The 18076-nt window shown below is 33.9% G+C and overlaps 4 protein-coding genes across 6 annotated transcripts; 1 reads left to right on the top strand and 3 right to left on the bottom strand.

The window, feature by feature from the left end:
* Positions 1-255: 255 nt before the first annotated feature.
* Positions 256-2870, bottom strand: LOC109599318 (YLP motif-containing protein 1). The gene is made up of 7 exons (XM_049970660.1): positions 2774-2870; positions 2056-2356; positions 1802-1999; positions 1497-1733; positions 1020-1211; positions 665-808; positions 256-392 (listed from the first exon to the last, which is right to left on the bottom strand). The coding sequence occupies exons 1-7, from the start codon at positions 2783-2785 to the stop codon at positions 256-258; spliced, it is 1221 nt and encodes a 406-aa protein (XP_049826617.1). The 5' UTR covers positions 2786-2870.
* A 587-nt stretch (positions 2871-3457) lies between these two features.
* Positions 3458-5422, bottom strand: LOC109599320 (prismalin-14). The gene is made up of 3 exons (XM_020015299.2): positions 5332-5422; positions 3983-4107; positions 3458-3928 (listed from the first exon to the last, which is right to left on the bottom strand). The coding sequence occupies exons 1-3, from the start codon at positions 5413-5415 to the stop codon at positions 3532-3534; spliced, it is 606 nt and encodes a 201-aa protein (XP_019870858.2). The 5' UTR covers positions 5416-5422; the 3' UTR covers positions 3458-3531.
* A 3955-nt stretch (positions 5423-9377) lies between these two features.
* LOC109599310 (trichohyalin) lies at positions 9378-12578 on the bottom strand. The gene has a single exon (XM_020015286.2). It carries the CDS (start codon positions 12531-12533, stop codon positions 9648-9650), a length of 2886 nt encoding a protein of 961 aa, XP_019870845.2. The 5' UTR covers positions 12534-12578; the 3' UTR covers positions 9378-9647.
* A 3531-nt stretch (positions 12579-16109) lies between these two features.
* On the top strand, positions 16110-18059 carry LOC109599327 (uncharacterized). Of its 3 annotated transcripts, XM_049970516.1 has the most exons (5): positions 16205-16221; positions 16277-16418; positions 16476-16744; positions 16797-17133; positions 17187-18059. In XM_049970516.1, the coding sequence occupies exons 2-5, from the start codon at positions 16343-16345 to the stop codon at positions 17846-17848; spliced, it is 1344 nt and encodes a 447-aa protein (XP_049826473.1). In that variant the 5' UTR covers positions 16205-16221; positions 16277-16342; the 3' UTR covers positions 17849-18059. The 3 variants fall into 3 exon arrangements, with proteins under 3 accessions (XP_019870868.2, XP_049826474.1, XP_049826473.1); XM_020015309.2 differs by having other exon boundaries at positions 16110-16418; XM_049970517.1 differs by having other exon boundaries at positions 16110-16418; positions 17193-18059.
* Positions 18060-18076: the final 17 nt, after the last annotated feature.

The raw sequence follows: 18076 nt of genomic DNA on the forward strand, positions 1-18076 counted from the left end.
TGTTTCTGCTTGATTGGAACCTCATATACAGGGTCAATGACTAACACAGTTACCACATGGATATTTTTTACTTACCTGATATTTACACTGCGCGACTCTCAGCGTGATACTGAAGTTGCATTGCAATTATAAGCATTGATAACAGCCCCAGTGATTTACAAAGAAAAAATTTTATCGAAGAGTAACAGTTTTATTATTCATTGATTACATACATAAATATGTTTTAACAGTCGTTTAACAATTAACTATTTGTTATTAACGGGGGAACACAAGAGATCTAGACTGTGGGTTCAGAAACTTGTCGTTCTTGGAGAACCTTTCATTGTAGTCTTTCTGGGCCTGGTACTTGTTTTGATAATCAGTCTGGCCCACCCTGTTGTAAATTTGGACACCTGTAACATTTTTAAATAAATACCCATACTATCATTGTTAACATATTATGTTAAATTACAAAAAAAAAAAACTTGACGGAATTGTATTATATTAACAAAAATTTCGCTTTGTCTTTACTAACAATTTATTAGCTAGAAGAAAACGTCGACAAAATCGCTCAAAATCTCGTTGAAAGACTTGTGGAGTTTCTTGACGACGTTCTTCGGATGGTAGTCAGTGACTTCGGCAACAAATGTTCCAACAACTGGATTGGACGCCACCAGATACTGACCGGGTTTCAAGTTGCTGTAAGCATCCGGCATTACTGGGTCGTAATCTTCCGTGACAGGTTTGTCGTCGTTGTAAATTATGTCATCAGGGTCGGTGGTGATGGCTGGAGGAGGGGGAGACGTGACACTTGAACTTGGACCAGAACCTGAATGGGAGATTTTTTTGGTAAGAGATAATCTGGTGCAGAAAATCATCAAGATGAAAATTGGTGGAGTGATGAACACAATAAAAGTTAATGTTAAGCGAGCCAGTTGAGTGAGTGTTATTTGGTGAACTACTGGGAAATTTGGTTGGGTGGTAAGACATCCGCATTGATGAGAAATGAAGAATTGCATGAACTTTGAATAATTTTGTACCTGGTTGATTGAAAAGACTGCCAAAAGACGGAAGATTTTGGAAGAAATTAGTGATGCTCCCAGAAAATTGGGACAACTGTGGAAGTTGGGGACCTGGTGGCAGCTGAAATGTGGGCAATTCAGACTGGGACAAATTTTGAAACAGGTTTTCTTCCACGTTTATAGCTTCTTGTAGAGTGGGACGTTCTCCATCTGTATGGGGAAAATATGATATTTTTGGGGCATCTGAGATTGTTAAATTGTTATGGAAGCACCATGTTAAATTTATATATTGTTGCTAGAAATTAATTTATGAGGTCGAAGACAATATAATGTTATTTATGTTATTACTACTGAGGTTGGCCATTAGTTTCAAATAATACACGTTTGTTCAACAAAAAAATGTGTAAATATGGTTGTCCTAGTTCAAAAATCGTGTTACACCCATTTGAATTAGAACACCTTTAAAACATTCTTCAACAATTCATCTTCCAGTACCTGGGGGTCGATTAAAGAAACTGCCAATCAAAGGCAGATTTTGGAAGAAGTTGTTGACACCTTCTCCAAAATTGCCGTCGGACAGTGATGGAGCCTGCGGGAATTGGAAATTGGGCAGTTCGAATTGGGGTAAATTCTGCACAATTCCCTGTCCGAACTGAAAAACATTTTGACCCAACTGTCCTACATTGTTTATGGCATTCGATATGCTGTCGCCCAACATCGGTCTTGTTCCATCTATGTTTGATAAGTTTTTGCAGTTAAACGAAATACCAAAAAATAAAAATCGTAACTGATTGTTTTACCTGACTCTGCTGACGCAGCTTGCTGTTGAAAAATTCCACCAAATAGTCCTTGGAAGGGACGATTTCCAAAGAGTCCTGGTCTGAAAGGACGATTTGGAGGTGGGTAATATGGAGGATAAGCTGGAGGTGGGACTGGTGGAGGAACTGGCGGTGGAACTGGGGGTGGAATTGGTGGTGGAACTGGTGGTGGATAGTAACCTAAATATAATTTTTTTTTTTAAATTTTAAAATGTTATTTTATTAAGTATCAGTACCTGGTTGAGGATAACCTCCTCCTCCTCCATGTGGTCGCAGTGGTTTTCCTCCTCCCCCAAATCCACCTCCTCCTCCTCCAGCGCAGTCAATGTTGTAGTTGTGGTTGTTATTGACGTTAACGTAGGAGTAATGCCAGTCAAAAAATGTTCTACCCTCGGCGTCCTTAAATTTGCCACCGATTCGACAAGGTCGGCGTTTGTTGCCTAGGCGCCGTTCTTCGGCGTCATCGTCGCGACGTCTGTCGTATTGTGGCCTAGCCAATGTGTTTGCTAACAAAGACATTAATAAAACAACTGCCAACTGAAATTTAAAAAAATAATTAAATGTTTTTGTATTATGTTAAATATAAAAATGCTAATATGATGATGGTAATTGTTATTATTTTATGTGCTTTTAACAATATCACATTTATTAATTATACTATAATTATTATTTTGCCTTATATCTATCAATTTACGTGATAAAAATTTTATTATGATTTAATATTAATTAAATAATTTACTGTGAAACATGAATCAGTTTTTATAAAATAAAATTATTATTGATAGTAAAATATATGTTTATCATAATCACTGTATCATAATTACTGTATTATTCGTAACATTTAAATTACACATTTTAAAAATGAAACAGTTAAACAAATGAATATACAAATCCCAACAATTAATATATCTCTTTAGAACTGAAATAATATAATAATAAATAAATTAAACTTACCCTAATAATCATGATGATGATGATGATATCAATATAAATAATACAAGAAAAACTTAATCAAAACTCTACCACATGAACACTAATGATAACTAACCGACAGAACTATCTTGAAGGTTCCGAATTCGAACGATTAAATGGCCATCTTTCTGGTATCTGAAAGTGAGAGTATTGTGGTCAGCGTTACATAAAAATTTGTTGCAATAACACACACGATCACAATCTGAATATGTCGAAGGATCCATGAAACAGTGGGCAGCTACCAAGAAATTAATGACTTTCCCAGTTTGTGATGTAATTATTATTTAATTAAATTAGAACATTGCCCAAATAATGATTTTATTGGAATTGTTTCTATTTATATTTTATTATTATTACTTAATAAAAAGTTTGAATTATATATTATAAGTTTACTAAATATAGTAAAATATTATAATTGGCAATTATCTTTATTAATATTTAGTGTCATTCATATTCTTGGCAAATAAATAAAACCCGAGTAAAAGCAGTAAGAGTGAAGAAAGTGTGTCATCGCCTACGGATTCAAACAGTTTTGGCAAATTCAACAACCCACGCATCAAATTTTTTGCGGTTCAATTACGCAATGTTTACATGTGTCATAATTATGGCATTGAACGGGTTATTGCTAAAAAAACTATACTTCTCGTTTAACCAACAATAAAAAAATAAGTACAAATCATTTTATTAAAATTATAATTATTTACAAGTACGTTACTAAATAAGCAAAAACTAAACATTATTTATTTATAAGTAGCACTGGATTTGTAGCCAGGATAACTGCCAGTTCTGGAATAATATTCCGGCCTGAATCCTACAAAGTTTGTTCCTGGATAACTTCCAGGATAACTGCTAGGATAACCTGAAGGATAGCCACTTCCAGGATAAGTACTGCCAGGATAATAACCCCCTAATCCATTGCCACCGTATCCTGGTCTGTATCCGGGTCTGAAGGGGTATCCTCCACCGTAACCACCACCATATCCTCCTCCATATCCACCATATCCTGTTCCCCCGTATCCTCCGTAAGGAGTCAGGCTTGGAACGGTGTTCGGTCTGTATCCTTGGTATCCCGGTCGGTAAATATCGTCATAAATGTTGGTGCCATATTTGTTGTATAATGGGCGATCGTAATAACCTCTAAAAAATAATAATTATTCAAACCATTGGTTTTATTTCATTTTCTGGTTTTACCCTGGTCTGTAACCTGGCCTGAAAGTATTGTAATTGTTATAATTGTACCCAAAATCTCCTCCGTAGCCACTGATTAATCCATATCCTCCGCAGTGAACGCTCGCGACAAGCGCTAAAAAACCGAGCTGTAACAACAAACCAATTCAAGATAATGAACATAAATAATTTTTAATATTTTTTATTCTGCTCACAAATTGATAATGTTATGTGAACGTTGTACGGGTTAATTAATTGATACATTATTTCTGACCTTGTCACTGGTCAGGTATATGGAAGAAGTAATTAGTTTGATTACGACTACCTTGCATTAAACGATGGGTGTATTGCTATTAATGAGTTTTCTTATTTAACTCACGTCAAATATTAACCATGTATGAATAGTGAAGATGCGTGTCGTTGATGCAGATGTGATAAGAGATTTTAATTGTTCGTTTTATGGTAATATACAACTTCCGTTTGAAAAATTTTCTTGTGTGTGTGGTAAATATTGTATAGGATATTGCAGATTGTAGATTTCTAGTTAATTTTAAGACTTTTTATAAGTAAAATGACAAATCATGGGTATCTTGAATCTGTTTCTTAAAGTGGTTTATTAACTATTTAAAATAATTAAAACGGTTTCAGATTTGTAACATATTTAATAACACACTGAAAGTTTTTGATTATACTTCTGTGTTTGTATAATGTGTATTTCAAACGATATAATTACATTTGATTATCTCAGACATGTAATTGTTTTTACTAATTAACATATGTTGAAAATATAATAGTCATTTTCTTTCACACATAGATTAATTATTGGTTTAATTTTAAATTGATATGTTTTATTTCCTTCTTTAAATAATACTAACACTTAAAATGTTATATTACCAGCAAATTTAAATTCAAAATGAACACTGAAAAATTAGAGAAAATTATAAAGTAATATGACTAAATAAACAATAATTACTTTGAAATACCATTTTAAAAGTCTTATTCATATTTATTAATTTTTATTTACTTTTACTTTTATTTTCATTTGTAACTCTGTAAATATTTAAAAGGATACATTGACTAATACTGCTAAGCATATTTTATATACGTAGCAAATAATTTTAATATAGTTACATTTTTACCTTTTTTAAAAGTAATATACCTAAATTAACTGTTTCAAACATAATAATTACTTCAAATAATAAGATAAAATATATATATGAAGTAACTTATTACCGTTTTTATAAATCTTTACTTATATTTTCACAAAATTAATGTATAATGTAATCTATGAAAATTTAATTTCAGTGAGTATATAATTATAGTAGATCTCAATTAAACTCAATTAACCTAATGAAACTAATTTAGTTACTTACAACAAGTATCATTACTGTATTTAACAATTTTAACTTAACACAACTGATACACACAGCAAAATAATTCGGGTTGTACTTGTACATATATATAGCGTCGATTTATTTGTAACCTTGCGAGTCTCCCACTTAAGGGAAACACAAATCTCCCAATCCGGTGAACAATGCTTGAAAAAGAAAAACTAGTAAATATTTAACGGAGGATGTGTCGTGATTTTTTTTCTGTTGTTTCAACAATGTCGATCGGAAGTGAACGACTTTCGTGAATCGAATTGGCGATTTGTTTTTACTTGTGTTTGTTGAGTGTTTATCTTTAAATTGGTAATTGTTTGTTAGGCTGTGACTGTTTAAATTTCATACTCGGCGATCGTTTTAATCAGTATATTATTACAAATTATAGTTAATATTTTTATAGTCTCATAGAAATGAGAATAACAACAAACTTAAAGAAACTAATTTACTCAATAAGGCAAAGTAGCAAATAGATCGTAAAGACATTTTTATAGCGTTTTTACATCAATCTTTACGCATTTTAAATTTATTTACAAGTTATACAAACCACATTCCAAAACAGTAATTCATTTATAGCTTTGTTTACATACATCATATACCCAAAATTTAAGACACATGATTTCATTTCTGAATATCTACCAGCTTAGTTTCTTTCAATGGTCGTTTGAAATGCATATACGTATTGGGAAATCTCAAACATTTGCTTGTGTTTAAATTGTATTCAAATGTGTACTCAAAGTGTTGTATCATTACATGCAGTGGCGTAACTGAACCATCTGAGGTCCGAGGCAAATTCATTGGTTGGGACCCTCCCTTTATCAACAAAAGTTGATATACATACTTATATACACCATTGCAATTATTGTGTGTATTTTGATTAACTATTATTAATCTAGTAAATTTTAATATAAAAAGCATAGGTATTATATTAAAAGAAAAAAAATACATTCCTAACAAAATGTTTATTATTAAACATTACGACATTACAGAGAGGCGATTGAAAAATCATTATTTTTAAACCGAAGTTCTTTAGAGATTGCGTCTATTGTCTGCAGAATTTTGTAATGGAAAACAAACAATATAATGAAGTTGTAGTTTTCGACTTTCTTTAGTGAAATAACTAAATAATAAAATAGTTTTTGTTAACGCTTGGATTGGATTCACTGCAACATTAACTACCAGATTTATTATGAGTAGCATAATGAACATACATGATCTCTCTCAAAACTAAGGTGACTGGTGCTATAAATTTCTTCAGGTGAATGCCACCCAGAATATGAAAACTGAACCAACTAGGTAAACAATCATTTAATCACTCACATTTCCATCTTTCTAATTTATTTTATATTTATTTTCTACATAGTTTCCTTGTACCTCTCTACACACTCCCAGCGATGCTACCATCACTCTAACCCGTCCAAATAGTACTCGACGTTTTTCTCTGCAAAATAATTGTTCACAAAAGTGATTGCCTCCTCATTTGATGAAAATCTCTGTCCTCATAGCACTGTTTTTAGATGAGGTAACAAAGAGAAGTCGCTTAGGGCTAGATCTGGGGAGTAAGGCGGTCAAGCAGTTCAAACCGTAATTCGTGGATTTTTGCCATCGCAACTTCTGAGGTGTGAGACGGTGAAACTTTCATTTTATGCAAATGTGGCCGTTTCTCCGCAATTTCTGCCTTCAGCTTATCATATAATGATGCAGAGTATGGGTAATGGGTTTTCCTTTTTGGAGATAATCAATTAAGATAACTCCATGACTATTCCAAAAAACAGTCGCCATCACTTTCCCAGCCAAAAAAATAGTTTTTGCTTTTTTGAAGCCGGTTCTCCCTTTGCAGTCCACTGTTTTGAATGTATTTTTATTTCGGGCGTATAATGGTGTATCCAAGTTTCATCTACAGTAATAATCGGCGCTAAAACTCGGATTTATGGCACTTAAACTGCGCCATCAGAGCGTTGGAAATATTCATTCGAACACGTTTTTGGTCTAACGTGAGCAAACGCGGCACCTAACGCGTGGACAGCTTTTTCATGTGTAAATCTTGATTTAATATGTGACAGACACGTTCTTTGGACATTTTCATTACCTCTGCTATCTCACTCACTCACTAGCAGTCGTTTAACACTATTAGGTGAACTTTAGCAATGTTATCGTCAGTAGTTGCAGTTTTTGGATATTCCGAACGTTCATCGTCTACCAAGCTCTTACAGCCACGTTTAAATTCAGCTTGCCAAAATTCCACTGTGGTAAATGATGGTGCAGAGTCTCCATACACAGAGTCTAACACACTTTTGATTTGCGTAGGCGTATTGCCTTTGAAAAACAAAAATTCAAACGACTGACAATTAAAAACTGTGCGTCTAAAATGGCCAAAACTTTGGTGAGTAACTGTCAATAGATGCACGTTCACTAGCTTTTATTGACCCCAAAAAGCCGTTGAGGTTGAAAATTTTTCAGACCACCCTCGAATATACTTTTTTCACAATTCAAATTTTCCCAAATCACCTTGTCACTTCGTCATCGAAACCGTGAATTCTAAAATCGAATTCACGCCCCAGTGTCAAACGATCACGAGTCTGTATTATCGGTCTAGGATCCATTGCTGACAAGAATTACCCGTGTTAGGCCAGAATATCCGGAGCAAGGATTATGGCGCCTATTGCATGACGACATGCCAGTTCACAAGTGCAGAATAGTAAAGGAGTTTTTGGCCAAAAGGAGCGTTGTTGTATTTTAATATCCGCTATATTCGTCAGATTTAGTACTAGCATACTTCTGGCAATTCCCTAAACTATCATTGGCCATGGTGTCACGGGTCCTAGAAAAGGTCCCAAAAAATGATTTTCAACTTTGTTTTGAATCGTTTTTCAAACGATTCCAACGTTGTATAAATGACGAAGGAGTGTACTTCTAATAATATTAAATAGGATTTAATAATATAATATAGGATTTGCTTGTCTCGCTTATATGAGATCAGTTACCTTAGTACTTAGAGACAGACAGTATATACCGCATTCAACCCGAAGTTTTTGAACTCCACCATAAGTTCTTTTCATATAGTGAATACCATCGTACCCATCTCCACGATACTTATTTATAGGAATATTGTGGTTATTTATAGATTTTTATAAACAGTTTGGACATTGCTAAAGCAATTTGATCCTTAACTGTGTGAAATTCTAAAAACTTTAATAACAGACACCTTTAGGATTTCATTATATGTATTTGTATTTTTTCTATACCCACAAAAAAGTAAATTACAAATTAAAATTGTCAGAATAAGATATAGAAATCTACTAAGTATTTGGAACCTAAAGGAGTTTCCTTTTTTTGAGTATAGACTAGATTATAGACTCTTCATCTAGTATTCCACGTAACTTGCATTGTTGATATAAAAGATCCAAATAAATTTTCTGATCGTCTTGTGCCTTTCTATAGCTTCTACAATGTTTCTAATTTTTTATATACCCTATTTGCATATAACCAACAAGGTTCACAATATGCCTTTTGAAGCAACAGCGATTATGGCAACCATATACACTAATTTTACTCCAGATATAAAACAGTATTTTTTCAAGAAAGATGTATTGCCACTATTTTTTAAGAAGGGGTCTTTTTGCTTATGTTATCTGTTTTCAATCATAAACCGTTTTACTTGATCATTTAATTCTTTAAAATTACCCTTGTCAGTAACATATGAAAAAGTTTTAATAATTTCCACACTAAAACACTTTGATTGTTGTAACTCATACCTGGTTATGGTTGTTCTGGATCTGAGTTGTCATTGTTTACACTTATAAATCTAGACATATTGATATATAATTTCCACAATTAGCTGTGTCTTCGAAGATATCGAAAAAAAAACTTCACAAACAGTTGATTCACATAACAATCGCTTGATTAATGTAACCTTTCTTACTTACAAAAAAAAACATAAAATAACATTTTGCCCACTTTGCCACCCTATTGTTACACCACTGATTACATGTCGTCATTCATATTTGTTCTACTTATTTGAGAATTGAAACACAACATTAGATTATACAATATATTTATTATATGCATAAAATTTGACTACAATAAGTAAGTTTGTAAGTTTTGGGGCGTACAATATAGCATAAACAATACGAATGTTTCCATAGATATACGTTAATTATATATATATAGATTGTTCTAATTCTACTTGATAACTTGTTAATCTAAGCTAAAGCTCGACTAGAGAGTGATCCTATAACATAGCGGTCGTCAACAAATTTATCGATCCATCTAGCTACTACTAACAAAATAAATTACTCTAAAACATCTTAACAAACTTTCAGTTTCCTCTGGAAGCTCATCACATTTGCCCAGTTTTTAGTCTTAGAAGAACTAGCAAACATCTGAGCGACCAACAAGGTCACCAATAAAACTTTGACGGTATTCAACAAATAGGAAGATTCGTTCTGTTGTGTTCTATAGTCTTTTTCAGATAATATTTCAAAATCGTCTCGAATTTTTCTGGTAGCATCGCTGTATAAATCAATATTGTCTCGTTCACTTTTCTGCCGTGCTTCAAACATTCTTATGGTTTCAGGTACGTTACGTCGGAAGCGTTTGGCATCAAGCCGTTGTTCAATATTTCGTTCATTGGAGTCGCGCATTTCATTGCTTCTTTCACTAGATCTTTGAGTGCGAGTTAAACGCGTGTCATCCACTTGGTCCCTTCTTGCGTATAATTTTGAATCTTCATTTCGTTCTTGTTCTCGATGACGATTTGTCTCATCACGTTCTCGTTGAACGTTCTCAGATGTCAAAGTTTCCCCGCGTTGACGCTGTACAACATCGCGATTTTGACGGAAGTTCCCAGTTTCTTCTTCTCTAAAACGTCGGACATATCGACGATCTTGAGAAGATTCTTCAGATGATTTACGTGCCAAAGTACTCATTAAAAGAGATGTTCTGACTTCGAGATCCCCGGATTTTTCACGTTTAAGTTGTTTTCTAAATGGATATGCTCTTGAATCTTCGTGGTCACGATTTTGTCTGGCGTTTTCACGTTCTACTCTAGAGTATCGGACACTGCGACGATCTCGTACAGATTCTTCAGGTGATTGGCGTTTAAGAGTGTGCATCAAAAAGGAAGCTCTGATCTCTTCATGACTTCTCAAATTATTTTCACGAAGTCTTGATGTCCTTTCTCCCATTTCTTTACGTTGTTCTCTGGAGGCACGAGCATCTCGCAGAGTTTCTTCAGAGGATCGACGTCTAAGAGAGACTCTAGTTTCTTTAGGACTTCTAAGATTATCTTCTCGTAGTCTTGATTCACGTTCTATAGATTCTGAGCGTTGACGTTGTTCTCCAAATCCAGTTGCTTCCGAACCTTCCCGACGCCGCTGTTCCAAATCGCGATTTTGACGAGAATTCCGATTTTCTTCTTCTCTAGAAAGTACAGCATTACGATGCTCTCGCAAAGATTCTACAGATGATTGACGGTTGAAACTACGCATTAAAAGAGAAGTTCTAGTATCTTCGCGATTGTTTTCACGAAGCCTTGATTCCCTTTCTCTCAACTGTGCACGTTGCATTCTGGCGAGTCGAATATCTCGTAGAGTTCTTTCATATCGGAGCCTGAAAATTCTAATATCTTCACGTTGACGTTCTACATCGCGATTTTGACGAGTGTTCCTAGTTTCTCCTTCTCTGGATCTCTCCTGACGATCTCTTATAATTTCTTCACGCTCTTTTAAATTATTCGCCTGATGTCTTGATTCTTCTGCCGTGGGCTCTTGACTTTGTCTTAGATCTTGATCACGGATCTCCCTCAATTGGGAAGTTCTTAAATCCCTGATTTGGTCTCGGTTATATTCACGCCGCTGTCCTTCATCACGACTTTGACGGAAGTTCCTAGTTTCTTCTTCTTCTCTGGAGAGTTGGATATGACGACGATCTTCAGAAGTTTCTTCACGATTCCGCAAATTATTTTCGCGAAGTCTTGATTCAATTTTTCTGGACTCTTCACGTCGTCTTTGTTCTTGATTCCAGAATTGCCTCAGTTGGGATATAGTTGAATCTCTAGCTTGGTCACGTTGTTGGCGTTCCCTGGAGAGTCCAATATCATCGCGACTTTGACGGGAATTCCTAATTAGTTTTTCATTAAGGATCTGAACATCACGACGATTTCTTAGAATTTCTTTAGTGGAACGGCGCCTAAGAGAAATTCTAGTTTCATCATCATGTCTTGAATTAATTTCACGAGCCTTTGACTCTCTTTCTCTAAATTCTTCGCGTTGTTGCTGATTACGAGATTCTCTCAACCGGAATATTCTTGAATCCCTGACTTTATCTCGGTTTTCGTCTATAGTGTCAGTATATTGCACCTGGTCCTCTTCGCGGATTTGTCTAAAATTCCTGGTTTTGCCTTGTTTAGAGAGTTGAACGATTCGTCGATTTGATAGAATATCTTCAGTAAATTGACCTCTGAAGGAACGCATTGTGGGAGATGTTCTGATATCTTCATTAATTCTTAAGTTCTCTTCAAGTCTTGATTCTCTTTCTTCCGATTCTCTACGTTGTGGTTGATCTTGGTTTCTAGATTCACGGAGTCGGGATACTCGTGAGTCTCGGGTTTCATCTCGGATATTTTCTCTTTGTTGGTATTCTCTAAATTGCTTGGATTCTCGTCTTTGCGTATTTGATGAAATGCGTATTTCGGAAGCTCTGGATTCTTCTACGCGTCGATCTACGTTTCGGGTCTCATCACTGATTTCTCGAGAAATTCTTGACTGCCTTCCGTCTTGATGTTCTCTAATGCGGTCAACATTTTCTCGGGAATTCTTCATTAAATGGTCTCGTTCGTTGGTTTGTGCGTATTTCTCCGATGTTCTTATGGAGTCTCTGGAACTGCGTATGGTATGTGTAGCTCGAGAATTGTCTCTACTGTCACGTTCTTGCAGGTTTCTGTTACTTCGTACATCGAAATTTCGACGGTTGTCGGACTGTCTCAGAGTACCTTCAAAGAAAAGTCGTTGTGCATCAACATTTCTTTGGTTGGTTACATCGGATTGTGTGCGAAGTTGATGCTTGAATCTAAAACCATTAGAATCTTCTTTTCCAGAATCTTGAGTTGTTCGTTGAAGAAAGCCATCTGTGTTTGCTAAATAAAATACCATCAGAATAAATGCAGTGCAACATACTTTTTTAAACTGTTTCATGTTGGTGGAAATAAAATAAACACTATTTCTCTTCGAATCGATGACTTGTATAGTTAGATAGGTTATAAGATGTTACTTGTTGGAATACTCGCGGCTTTCTGTGCCTTTACGGACCCCAGAACGAAGCTTTTATACAGCCAGCTTCGGTTATTTCGCGGTTGAACGGACATTCCTTCATTTAACTCCAATCGCTTAGAAATTGAATGCCATAATTTAATAGAGGACTATAAATTTGCACTCTATCTACTCTAAGGTTGTACACTGTTAAACTCAAATCAATTTCCAATACACTTAGACTATAATTAATTGCTTAAAGAAGATTATTAATGATGAGTGTGTATTTGTATGCACTTTTTATTTTTCCTGGTCATTAATATGAATCAGATTTAATTGTTTATGGTCTATTGTTTTAATTGTTACAATAATAGACTCTGGACGAGGCGAGGCTCTTAATTCTAGATCTCGACATGACTGCAATATATTATTAAAATAATTTGCACAAAACGATTGATCAAGAACAAATTAATGTACAAAAACTGAGCATTCCAGTTTACTTAATTTGTTTCTTCCGTTCTTACACCAGGACAATAATTATTACATTGGTAAATATTTGTGATATATTCTAGCACGATATTAGCATTAATATTTTTTGAACAGCGTAGAAAATGTATAGCGTCATTGTGCGACACAGGAGTGTGAACAAGCTGCGTAGGTGGGTTAAAGAGATATTAGAGTTGCAAGTGTGCATGGTCCAGATAAACCGTGTAAAATAGGGGTAGCATCTGGTTCGGTGAACTTGATTACTACGAAATCATTTAAAACTGTGATGAGACCGTTCTATAAATACATGTCGATTTATTTCAATTACCGTTGTGGTTTTATCAGCCACCTGACTGATATTGCAGGCTAGTATTGATTAATATTACGAATTATACTTATATTATATAGTTATTTGAAAGTACTGAATTATTGTTACTATTTTTAAAACAAATATAAAGTTTAAGTATAAATAAAGTTAATCTATGTAATTTTGCAACAGTAAGAACATTTATACCCTATTTTTTTATATTTCTCACAATTTAAACTAAAACTTTAGACTATATTTTTAGAAATAAATTATTTTTTTCAATTTAAAACAAACCAACCATCCACCACCACCTTGTTCCAATATGTATGTCAAATAAAAGATTAAGTATATATATATATATACTTAAGTTTAATATAACTCTTGTTAAATTAAATAACTTTATGTGAACAATAAAACAAGCAATGTATAAAATTTTAAACATGCATTATTATTTTACTTATCATCAAATATAAATTTAAAGGAAAATACTAAAAAAACAAAAATAAAGTAACAAATTCATTTTCATATATTTTATTTAATGAAGTTAATATTCTGTGGTATACCCCTTTTTATAACTTCTAGGCATCTAATCATCATAGAGCTAATAAGGTTATGGATGTATTGTTTCAGAATTGCTGCAACATTTGCACTATAAAATTCTTCCGTATTTTTAAATTTTTCTGTATGGTTTGATCGATTTTCCTTATCCACATTTTTGGGGTTAAGATTTGGACTTAGAGGACCTATTTCAACAGCAGAAAATCTAGCAGCTTTAACTATTGATTTAAAGGGATCCTGTACGGAAAGGTGTACAATTTTTTTGTTGACATTACTGGTCGTTTTTCTAGGTGTGCCTAGTCTAGATACATTATCTCCAGATCCTGTCTATAGAAAAAGTTTGATGGATTTGGAAATAATGGATGTTACCTAGAAAACTCAACTTGCTTAACTCTAGCCTTATATTTTGATATTATAAACTGCTTTAACTGTACACTTAAATGAACACGACGAATCATCTTTTAAATTAAATACAGAACGTATAGTCTGAAGACTAAGAACAGTCCCACCTGGGAGAGGCCGTTATATTGTTGGAATATAGGATTATTTATACGTTAAAGATATGGTATTGCGATGGGTTCTAGCAGATTGTTAATATAATCAGCAGCATTTAAATTGCCTGGAAGAATAACTAAAAGGGATTGTCTGTCAACTACTATCGCATCCACATTTAATGGAAAAGTTTCAATTTGAGCATTCTCCATTATGTGTCCACAGAAAAAAGCGATTCATCGCTAAACACCACCTGATGTCATTCTTGTATCCAGTGAACTCGGTTATTAAACCACTATAACTTGCTTCATACGACCTATCTATTCCATCTAATTCCTATACAACAGGTTGTGGACAATCTGTCTCTAAGAGTCAACATTCGCAAGTGCCGTTCTTCTTGTTTAGTTGTGCTTCTAGGACGTTCAGATCTGGGTTATCGCTCATGACGAACTCCTTCGCAAGATCTGAACCAATATCTTACCATCGTTGATAAATCACATTCTATGCGATGAGTTATATATATGCCAATGACACATTTCATTTAAACTGGTGTTACCTTAAGTCGGTAGAAAAAACTAAACGTCAAATTTGTTCAGAGGTGAATAATAATTGTAACAATACTTTTTACAAAAAATATATTAGCCTAATAAACTATCCTTTAAAAATATTTTAAATCAAATTTCGCACAAACGCCACTGGGAGAAATAAAAAAAAGAAGTTGTACATCAGCATCTCTTGATGCATAATAGCTATGTACTGTCATTCACTTCAATTTCATTAATTCTAGAGTTAATTTGGGAAGGGAATCAATATGTTGACATATTAACACATATTAAAGTAAACCTGGAGAAAATCGAAATGAAATTATTGGGTTGTTCGAAAAGTCATTTCGTTTTTTCCCGACAGAGGACTTAATTGAATTTTTTTACACCCAGTTGGGTGCACTTAAGCCGTATAATTTTTATATGCATTGAGAGCTCATATAGCAAGGCTTGTGTGTGAAAAATTCCAATTAACACATTAGTTTTTGGTTGGTGCCCTTTTAAATATGGAGAGCGATAAGCTGCATTTTCGACATATCTTACTGTTTTACTACAGAAAGGGTAAAAATGCTATTCAAGCCAGAAAGAAATTGACCGATGTGTATGGAGAAGGTGTGTTGACACTACGTCAGTGCCAGAACTGGTTCGCTAAATTTCGATCCGGCAATTTTGATGTCGAAGATGCACCACGTTCGAGAAGGCCGGTCGAAGCTGATAAAGATGCGATAAAGGCATTAGTTGATGCGAACCGACGAATAACAACACGTGAGATCGGATTAAGGTTAAATTTATCAAATTCAACAGTTTATGACCACTTGAATGGCCTGGGATTATACTCGAAGCTCTCACAGACAAAAAAAATCGAAATTACATTTCGAACAACCCCATATTTAAAAATTGTAATTATGGTGATTACTCACTATGCAACCAACATTACAAAATTTACATAAATTTAAATAATTTATTAAAGAATATGAAATTATTGAATTTCATACAAAAAAATGTGGTAAAATTTTTATATTATATTCAGTTGTACCTTTACCTTATGACCAGACTGAATAGACAAAACAAAAAAGGGAGGGATTTTATTCTAGTGGTTCTTTATTCTATGGTGTGAATGACATAGTGTATGACACTGTTTATGTTCACCATGAAAACGCAATTAAATAATTCTGATTCTTATTTCTACAATTACTTCGATTTATTTTTAATCCTCCTATTGATAATCGCGGTAGTCGTTATCACTAAGGTACGTTTGTAGATGAAACACGACGAAATTAGTTCTAATGTATAAATAACAAAAGGTTAGAATTTAAAAACACTGGAATTTCAACAATTTAATCCTATAATATAATTTAATATTATTTATTATGGTCGTGTGCAAGTTTTTTCTGCAAGGCACATGCAAATTCGGCCAAGACTGCCGATTTCAGCATTCCTTAGGTGGTGCGTAAACATATCAGGTTTGTTTCTCAATAAGTTTCAACAATTCAAATGTTTCAGATAATTTTCATTATGTGAATCCGAATATTCAACAAAACCAACCACAATTTACACAGCAGAAACCACCACAAACTACCACAACCATCGATACTTTAGTTGAAAGTGTTGTTAAAGAAGCTAATGCAGTTGAGAAAGGGGGCCAATGGTTATTAACATGTTATGCACCTTTCAAAGACAAACATGCGTTTCCAGGATTGGAGGACACCAGCTTCGAAGAAGTCAGATGGGGATTTTATGAGGCCAGAGAAAATGGAACACTTGACCAATATGTAAGTGTCATATTTGATTACTTTGAAAATTGTAATTTATTTTTGATTTTAGATTATAAAAATTCAGGAAATGATGCAAACTAGAATAATGCAATTAAAAGCACTACAAAATCCAAGCCCAGATATTATTAATATAATAAAGCAAATATATGACACACCATTAAATAATTCTATGGCTATAGCAGCTGTTAACAGAACTGGTGGCTTTAATTCACCAAATTCAACATTTACATCACCACTTAAATCAAATTTTAACCAACAAGGAGGCAATACAATAAGTGGTAACATTTTTGGTGGATTTCCTGTACAAAATCAACCAGTTTTTAGTGGATCTCAAGCAAATTATCAACAAACACCAGTGGCAAGTTCTTCTATTTTTGCAAATACAGGTGTGTATAAAAATGACAAAGTAATCTTAGAAATAAACATTAGAAAATTGCAGTTGCAGCACAAACAACTACTCCATTTGTCCAGCAACCACCCAGCATATTTGGTGGACAGACAACAAGTCCTTTTGTATCTCAACAAAACGCATATGTTGCAACTAATAACACGTTTGTTAACCAACAACAACAATCATCAATTTTTGCACAGGCATCACCACCCAATTTTGTACAAACAACATCACCATCAGTATTCAATCAACAATTATCAGGACAAACACAAACTTCTCCATTTTTTTCTCAACAACCTGGCCAAAACCCATCAGTATTTAGCCAACAGCAACAACAATCTTCGAATATTTTTGGTACAGTTTCAGCTAATCAAAACAGTAATAATATTTTTGCTCAACAATCAATTCACACCCCTCAAAACCAACAACCATTTGGCGCTGCTCAAAATACCCCTACAAGTCCTTTTGGACAAAATCAACCTTCTTCTGGATCTATATTTGTACAAAATAGTACTTTTCAACAACCATCACAGGGTATCTTTAAGACAGGATTCGACAACAACACCCGAACCACAGTTGAAGTTGATATGTCTGTCTACTCGAAATTGGAAGATTTGACGCCGGACGAGATTAACTGGTTTGAAAGTGATACACTGGATGTTGCGTGTATTCCGGAAAATCCGCCAACTTTCGAGATGAGTAGAAAATAAGGGTTGATTAACAAGATCTAGAAAAGTAGTTTGGCTGTGACTGTACTTGTTATTTTGATTTTATATTTTGCTAATGCAAAATTGCAAAAATTCTTGTCTTTTTTGAATTGTAACATTTTGTATTGTATGATAAATTGCTGTTCCTTTAATATTGAATATAGAATTTATACATAATCTGGACTGAAATAAAAAATAAATGTATTATACAGTATTGAAAATTGAAATTTA

Source organism: Aethina tumida, chromosome 1 (assembly GCF_024364675.1).
Source record: "Aethina tumida isolate Nest 87 chromosome 1, icAetTumi1.1, whole genome shotgun sequence".
In the NCBI taxonomy this organism is placed as follows: Eukaryota; Metazoa; Arthropoda; class Insecta; order Coleoptera; family Nitidulidae; genus Aethina; species Aethina tumida.

Coding starts and splice junctions, on each gene's coding strand:
- LOC109599318 (XM_049970660.1), bottom strand. Junction 1,734..1,801: donor AGCTGCGTCAGCAGAGTCAG/GTAAAACAATCA, acceptor TATCAAACATAG/ATGGAACAAGACCGATGTTG. Junction 393..664: donor TTACAGCAACTTGAAACCCG/GTCAGTATCTGG, acceptor AAAATGTTACAG/GTGTCCAAATTTACAACAGG.
- LOC109599320 (XM_020015299.2), bottom strand. CDS start 5,415: ATGTACAAGTACAACCCGAATTATTTTGCTGTGTGTATCAGTTGTGTT. Junction 4,108..5,331: donor ATACAGTAATGATACTTGTT/GTAAGTAACTAA, acceptor TTGTTGTTACAG/CTCGGTTTTTTAGCGCTTGT. Junction 3,929..3,982: donor AGGCCAGGTTACAGACCAGG/GTAAAACCAGAA, acceptor ATTATTTTTTAG/AGGTTATTACGATCGCCCAT.
- LOC109599310 (XM_020015286.2), bottom strand. CDS start 12,533: ATGAAACAGTTTAAAAAAGTATGTTGCACTGCATTTATTCTGATGGTA.
- LOC109599327 (XM_020015309.2), top strand. CDS start 16,343: ATGGTCGTGTGCAAGTTTTTTCTGCAAGGCACATGCAAATTCGGCCAA. Junction 16,419..16,475: donor ATTTCAGCATTCCTTAGGTG/GTGCGTAAACAT, acceptor CAAATGTTTCAG/ATAATTTTCATTATGTGAAT. Junction 16,745..16,796: donor ATGGAACACTTGACCAATAT/GTAAGTGTCATA, acceptor TTTTGATTTTAG/ATTATAAAAATTCAGGAAAT.